General features: G+C 52.6%; 1 protein-coding gene across 1 annotated transcript; it reads left to right on the top strand.

The window, feature by feature from the left end:
• Positions 1–702: 702 nt before the first annotated feature.
• On the top strand, positions 703–2,188 carry KCNE5 (potassium voltage-gated channel subfamily E regulatory subunit 5). Its single transcript, XM_005673826.4, has one exon. It carries the CDS (start codon positions 825–827, stop codon positions 1,260–1,262), a length of 438 nt encoding a protein of 145 aa, XP_005673883.1. The 5' UTR covers positions 703–824; the 3' UTR covers positions 1,263–2,188.
• Positions 2,189–7,900: the final 5,712 nt, after the last annotated feature.

Raw genomic sequence — 7,900 nt, 5'->3', positions numbered from 1 at the left:
GGTTGCATTTCTGGGAAGACGGCTTTTGCTGCTCAGGGGAAACAGGCTCACATCATGGATGGTATCCTCACACCATAACAGGTATAGGCTCCTCTAAAATGTGAAAGGACTTCAGAGCAGAAACCTTTATGGAGGCCCAGGGCATCCCACTTGGCTTCAGTCACCACATTTGTCCTCAGCATCTTCTCAATAAGATGCTCATCTCGGTCCACGGCAAGCAGTGAGGGCTGGAAAGATAGACCGGGCTCCTTGTCGATGCGAGGCCCCACCAGCCGTGAGGTGCGGTCCAGCGGTCTCGGCAGCCACGTTCCGTGAGAGCTGACGGGGCCCCTGAGTAGCGCCCGCCTTGGGGCGCCAGATGCTGTATCAGGGCCAAAGCCGGGCCTGCAGGGCAGGTGGCCAGAACTTGGAAGGAATTCTCTTCCGCAGCCCGGGGTCCAGGCTTGGCCCCAGCGAGCCGCCCTGCCAGCCTCTGCCGCCCGGGGCCTCGCGCATTCCGCGCCCCCGCCCCCTCCGCCCTTCCCCCTGCCTCGCCCCCTCCCTCGTCCCCTTCTCCTCCCCCCACCAGCTGTCCCCTTTCCCCGGGGCGGTGAGACAGCCGGAGCCTGGGAAGAGGCGGCCTCGGGCCGGAGGGGGCGTGGTGGGGAAGGGAGGAGGCGCGGGGGTGAGGGGATAAGGAGGCCCGGGCGGCGGGGCCCCCCCAGCCACTGCGTCGCCCGCCCGGGAGCCGGGTGCCGCCGCCGCCGCTCGCCAGCAGCCCCTCGGCCCGGGCCGGGGGCAAGATCCGCCGCGATCTGGAGGCTCCGTGTCACTCCCCGACAGCCATGAACTGCAGCGAGAGCCAGCGGCTGCGGACCCTGCTGAGCCGCCTGCTGCTGGAGCTGCACCACCAGGGCAACGCCAGCGGCTTGGGCGCCGGCCCCGGGCCGAGCGTGGGCATGGGGGTCGTGCCGGACCCCTTCGTGGGCCGCGAGGTGACCAGCGCCAAGGGCGACGACGCCTATCTCTACATCCTGCTCATCATGATCTTCTACGCCTGCCTGGCCGGGGGACTCATCCTGGCCTACACCCGCTCCCGCAAGCTCGTCGAGGCCAAGGACGAGCCGTCCCCGGCCTGCGCCCAGCACGAGTGGGTCTCGGGAGGCGCCCCGGCCGCTGCCGACGCCGAGACTGCCGCCGGCTCGCCCGCCGAGGGCTGCCGCCTGCTCGCCCCCGCCGGGCTACCCGCCCCGGCTCTGGCCCGGGCCCCCGAGGGGGTCTAGAACCGTCACCCCAGCTCGCTGACTCGCTCGCGCCCTCCTCATCTCGCTCATCCCTGGGCGCAGCATCCGCCTGCCTTGCCGCCTTTTCCTCTTCTCTCCTTCCAGGGTTCACCTGAGGCCCCGACAACGCCGAGAAGCCAGGAGACCTGGCCTGGAAGGCCCTGGAAGAAGCACCACCCTATCCACTCCGGGGCAGCCTCTCCCAGCTCTTCCCCGCACCCCAGACCCCCCAGCCCCTCCCCGCACACCCTACTGCACTAAACTGCCTCTGCTCTCTTGTCTTCAGACAGCCCTGACACCACGCTCCAGCCCTTTGGGAACTGAATCCAACACGTCCAACACTTGGCAGTGAACTGAGGCAGCGAAGTCTATCCCAACTCTGGGCCGTCTAACTGGCAGCTGCTCCCGGGGCTGCCAGGGACTGCTCACTCTGCAGAGCCAACAGGCTTGCCATCACTGCCAGGCCGGCTGCGGCAGCTCCGGCTTCCTGTTGCCTTAGGGACAGAGACAAAGCAAATGAAGAGACCTCAAACATCTTTTCCCTCCCTCCCTCCCTCCCTCCTTCAGCAGGGAGCTAGCAGGACGCTAGGACCAGTCTGGGGCATAGAATGGACTTAATGGGGACTGGAGGGGGAGGGGGGCTTCAAGGGAAAGGGGAAGACCTAGGACCCCCAACTGTGCAGCTTTTCGTGCATCCAGTTGTCATCCCAAAGGTAACTTGCCTGATTTGGGGTTGCTTTGCCATCTTCTGCCCTGGCTAAACACGGCTGGGCGTATCACCCCAATACTTCCAAATGCCTCTCCTGTATTGATTCAGTTGTTATAGCAGCTGTCGGCTTCATCCGTGGAACGCGAGGCTCAGGCATCTCTTGCTCTGTATCCTGGGGATTGTCAGAGGCAGGTAATAAAGGTCGTTTAAACAATAACCTAAGACTCTTTTCTTCTCAAAGATCCCAACTTTGAGACCGCCATACTATAGAGAGAAGGAATCCTTTTTTGCTTGCGGAAATGATGTTTAGATTTGGGAGTTGGGCTCTTGTGATACCTATGTATAATCCCGTTCCCATGCAATAGATGTCATTGTGGATGAGGAAAAAGGTTTATATGTGGCTAAATTGGTTGATTTTTTTCAAGTGTTTCCAAGTTATAACTGCTTTGTTACTTCTCAGCTCCTTTCCCCTTAATTCTGAAGCGGTTTCAAATATCATACTGCTAAGTAAGGAGTGTCGCCTTTCCTTTTGCAGCTTTTGGGGATACATTTAAAAACAACCTCTCATACCCATTGCTATTAGCTATCATCAAAGTTAAGTTTTAGAAGCCACTGTCGTACTGCTCTCAACGAAATGGCTTATTAAAAGAGAAAAAGCCACCAAACAGTGTAAATCGTAAGTCAGATAGGAGATGCTTGAACTAAAGCTATCTTAACCAATGATGGGTTAAGTTAGAGGTGTAGGTTTATTGATTTATTCTCCTTCCCTGAAGGTCATTGGAAATTTGCCTTAGAAGCTTAAATGCTTATACCTGATGATGGCTGTTTGGGCTCCATCAAACGCACATAAAATCACCTAGCATTAAGCCAACTTGCTACAAGACAGCTGGTTTCTCAGGAATAGCAGGACAAAGATATTATGGATTACTTAAATGCACTGATAATGCACAAGCCTCATTCAAAGCATTGGTTTTGACCTTGCAGCCCATCTGGTGGTTTCCTGGTGCCATTAATAAATTAAATGAACTTACTTTCATTCCCAGGATTCACTCCTTGAAGATATACTGGCCTTGCCCTGTTGGCTCCTCTCCAGTCCTAGTTCCAGCCCTAAGGTTGCCCCCTCTCCTTGCAGGTGGGGGCCAAGGATTGGGCAGCAGTCCGAGACAGTGAAGGGAAGAGAGGCGATGCTGGGAGAGCCATCTCAGGGCTGGGCAGGGAGACCTGGGCGGGATGCAGGAGGAGGACACAGATACCCAGCCATGCCAGGGGCATGTGGGCGGCGAGTGGCAGTCCTCAACCTTGTATTTCAGGTGCAACAATGTCCCTCATTTATCTGGCATAACTGGGGACACAGGTGGTTTGATAATGAAGCATGATCACGGCTTGTTGAAATTCTGTAGACATTTGTGCTATTTTTCGTAGACATTAAAAAAACTGCCCCCCAAAAGGCAGCTGGGAGTAGTTGGGATAATACCCATAATAAGCATGAATGTGCCAGCTGTGGGAAGCAAATCCCATTGCCGAAACAGTCCTGCTTTTAAATCCATTTTAACCTTTTTATAATGATGAGGCTCCTTGTTAAGCACAGGGAGTTGGGAGGGGGGCAGCCACAGCGTTCTCCTGGAGAGAAAAGCGAGCTGGCCTGGCGAGAGCAATTTGCTTTATTGCCCAGTCGCTTTTCTCAAACACTTTCAGGGTTGCAACTGTGTCCCAGATAATGAAGTTTCCCAGAAGTCTGGACACTCGACTCTCTACCAACCGGTGGGGGTGTCAACAGCACTGAAGCCGTCGTCCTGTGGTCGGCAAAAGAGAGAAGAAGGGAAAACTTAAGGGCCTGGCCAACCCGGACTTTTAAGAATATATTCCTGAATAGCACGAGCTGACTGTACAAATGGGGAAAATTTTAACCTTCTCCTTAAGGTGATTTTAATCAATGAGAGTGATTTTTTTTCCCACTCCTCTTCCCCCCCGCCCCCGCCCTGCCTCCGGTCCATTTCCCCCTTCTGTGTAAGCAGGTCCCATTTCGGTTCAGGTTCAGAGCTTTGCTCCATCACCACAATGAAGAAGATGACCCACACGTCTTTACTTGTAACTTGAGGCTTTCCACAAAGTGGGGCGAGGGGATGTTTTGAGTTCCAATGTCTGGAAGTGCTCATCAACAGTGCAGACATAAACAGAAGTTTTCCTCCCATTACAGACATCATTTTGTGTTGTCAGTTCACCTTTCCAGAGGGATGCAAATGGGGTCTTTCCTTTGCTTGCAGTTACCTTCTTCTGCTTTTCAATTTGCCTTCTCCTTTCGAAACCAAAGATCTGCGTGTGATTTGTAGCGACAGAAAAGGGACTGGGCTGCTTTCCAAACACGCTCGCCTGACGGCCGAAGCAAGTGCACTGTGGTGTCGTGGAGGGAGCACAACACGAGAATCAGGAGAACTGTGGTCCAGCCCCGGCTTTGCCATGTAAGGGCTTTGTCTCTCAAGGGGGAGCCGCTTAACCTCTCCGGGCCCATCTCCGCAACTGTGGGGGTTTGTGAAGCAAGTGAGACAACAGAAAGCAGAAGTACAGCAGCTATAGAAGTATACGGTGTTCTGGTTATCTTTTCCTTCCTTGGGGAGTGCCCTTGGGTCGTTGTGTGGGGGAAGCGAGGAAGGGAAAATTCTCTACTGTGCAGTCTACTCGTGTTGTTCAAAGAAGAAGACTGCAGAGACTTGGCCAGTAGCTCCCAGATTTCTGAGCCTATTTTCTCCATTCTCAGAATCTTTGGACAACTAGAAATCTCTGCATAACCGTCTCCCCGTCTTACTCTACTCCCTTTGACCTGCAGGCCTGTAAGTGTCCTTTAAAAAACACAATAGGAGTTCCCGACGTGGCTCAGAGGAAATGTCCATGAGGACGCAGGTTCGATCCCTGGCCTCGCTCAGTGGGTTAAGGATCCAGTGTTGCGGGAGCTGTGGTGTAGGTTGCAGACGCAGCTCGGATCTGCTGTGGCTGTGGCTGTGGCTGTGGCGTAGGCCGGCAGCTGCAGTTCCAATTTGGCCCCTAGCCTGGGAACCTTCCTATGCCGTGGGTGTGGCCCTAAAAAGACAAAAAAAAAAAAAAAAAAAGACAATAAATACTGTATTTTCAGGCTCCCTCACGACCGGTGTCTAGACTTTGAAGACACAAGTCAGAGATTGAGAGAGGGCATAAGAGAAGAGAATGAACAGGATGAATCGCAGGCTGTGGGCTTCCTGTGGGAGGTAGGAGGAAGAGCAATCTAGAACATTCTGTGAAGGTAAGGGAGCATGAATGAGGACCCCCAAGGATGACTAGATTAGACTGGTCAACAGCCAAGCCTAGGTGAACTTGAACCATCCATTAGAACGGCTTTGGGGGACATTAAACGGAAAGTTACCTTTCAGCCTTTTTCGTTACGTAGCCTACACTACAGCCTATCCAGGAGGACAAATGATGTGATGAAGGCAATTCTTCTTTCTGTGCTAGGTCTTAGAACATGGAACCCAAGTGACCCCACCAGTTCCTCATCAGTTATATTTTTGTTATTGAATGATTCTTTAAAATCTCCCATGCTTTACGAGCGTCAGAAATTTCACACACATGATTCCATATCATGTCACAATAACCCTTTTTCTCCCCCACCCCTGTCTTGCGCCTCCCCCTTTCCCTCTCCCCACTGGTATCCACTGGTTTGTTCTCTATATCTGTGAGTCCTATCAGCTGTGTTTTCAGGGGTGCAGGGTCATGGTAAAAGCTGTGGCCTGAGCCTCTTCCTTTGAAGAGAGTATATAGTCAGAACAACAGGGGGATAGTTCAGATACATTTTTTTTTTAAAAAAAATTGTGGTACAACACACATAGCATAAAATTCACCAGCTTAGCCATTTCAAAATGTGTAGAGTTCAGTAGTATTAAGTAGCCATATTGTTTCTGTCACAGTGCCCTTGAAGTCAGAGAAAAAAGCAAGCAGCTAAATTATATAGAAGAGGCAGGGCCTGGAGTTCCCATCGTGGCTCAGTGGTTAATGAATCCGACTAGGCACCATGAGGTGGTGGGTTTCATCCCTGGCCTCGCTCAGTGGGTTAAGGATCCAGCGTTGCTGTGAGCTGTGGTGTGGGTCGCAGATGAGGCTCGGATCCCTTGTTGCTGTGGCTGTAGTGTAGGCTGGCAGCTACAGCTCCGATTCGACCCCTGGCCTGGGAACCTCCATATGCCGCGGGAGCGGCTCAAAAGGCAAAAAAAAAAAAAAGAAGAAGAGGCAGGACCTTATCATTGCTTCAGATGACTCCTCCTCTAGGGCATTCACATTTTATGAGACCTCTCAGGGCAATGCAAAGGTGAAACCCAAGGAGAGAAACCCGAGTTGTGAATTTCAATGGAATCCGGACAGAGAGCTATCTGGAGATGTCTCTGCACGTTGGGGAAGAGCGGTACTGAACTTCCCACAATTCCTCACAGAACACCCACCTCAGACCAGCCTAATGACAAGATGGAACATGTTTCTGTGACCATGATGGAAGGAGACAAAACACGACCATTTTACAATGTTATCTAACCACAGACAAAAACGAAGTTACTGTGAAACTCACAAAGTACCAAACATTCTCATGATCTAGAGCCCATACCCTATGCACTATCCTATGTAGAAAGTCGGAAGGCTGGGCGCTTTTTTTTGGCTGAGCCCTCCCACACACGGAAGTTCCTGGGCCAGGGATCGAACCTATGCCACAGAGGTGATAATGCCACATCCTTAACCTGCTGATCCACCAGGGACCTCCACATGGTGAGGGCTTTTAAACTGACCAGCCCGCTGGACTTGCTAGAGGGAAAGCCCAATCCTCCGAGGGATGGCGCCAGTTCCTTGGGACTGGGATGGAGCTGATTCTAGAGCAGCCTCCTCCAAGCGGGGCTTGTCACTTGACTATAGCCTTGGCTTGGCACAGATGTATAGGGAGACAGCAGAAAAATAATGGGAATCCCATCCTTACGGTTCTCAAGGGATCCATCCTAATATTTCTTTTCTCATTCACCTCGGCCATTCCTCTCTGGTGTCCTGTTTGCTAAGTTAGCCTCCCAGTGCACAGAGGCCTAACTGGGGAGCAGGTCAAAGGTTTCGCACCCTTCTGCCTGTCCCAGTTATGCCCATTCCCACCCTTATCCCACCCCACCCCCACCCCGGAGACTCTTCTGGAAGTACAGTTGCCCTCCTAGATGGCTAAAGGTTGCAACCTTCTCAACACCTCCAGAAGGAGTGGAGAGAAAGAAAGAGCCAAAGTTCTGTTCCTTTTTTTTTTTTTTTTTGTCTTTTTGCCTTTTCTTGAGCTGCTCCCCCAGCATATGGAGGTTCCCAGGCTAGGGGTCATATCGGAGCTACAGCTGCTGGCCTACACCACAGCCACAGCAACACCAGATCCGAGCCGCATCTGTGACCAACACCATAGCTCATGGCAACACTGGATCCTTAACCCACTGAGCGAGGCCAGGGATCGAACCTGCAACCTCATGGTTCCTAGTCGGATTCGTTAACCACTCTGTTCTTGAACTTACCGCCATGATGCGACTGTCAGGACGGCCTTACCTAAATCGGATTTGAGAGTCCTTGGACAAGTCTCCCTCGATACCTCTCTCCCTCACCCAGGGTCTGAAAGCCACCATCAAAGATACATTCTTTGACTCATCACTGGGATGAATAGTAGATGAGATGTAAATGAGTAAGACCCTTAGACCTTGACCGTAGGGAAGATACAGTTTGGGGGGATGGGGACTGGGACTGGCAAGGGGGAGCTTGGAATAGGAACAGAGGAAATGAGATAAACACCAATCCCATAGTTTTGTCAAGGGCTGGTCCTGACGACCGTGCCCCCAGAGGAGTGGCCCCACGAGAAGAGGCGCAAAATAATTGATGTGCTCCCCCCCACCCCATTTCCATTCTT

The sequence above is a fragment of the Sus scrofa genome, chromosome X, assembly GCF_054392235.1.
Source record: "Sus scrofa isolate SSC_HxYL_T2T_F1_AM1 chromosome X, Sscrofa_HxYL_maternal_Yorkshire_Landrace_v2.0, whole genome shotgun sequence".
In the NCBI taxonomy this organism is placed as follows: Eukaryota; Metazoa; Chordata; class Mammalia; order Artiodactyla; family Suidae; genus Sus; species Sus scrofa.
Note: the sequence above shows the minus strand (reverse complement) of the source record. Positions and strands in the feature narration are given on the sequence as shown.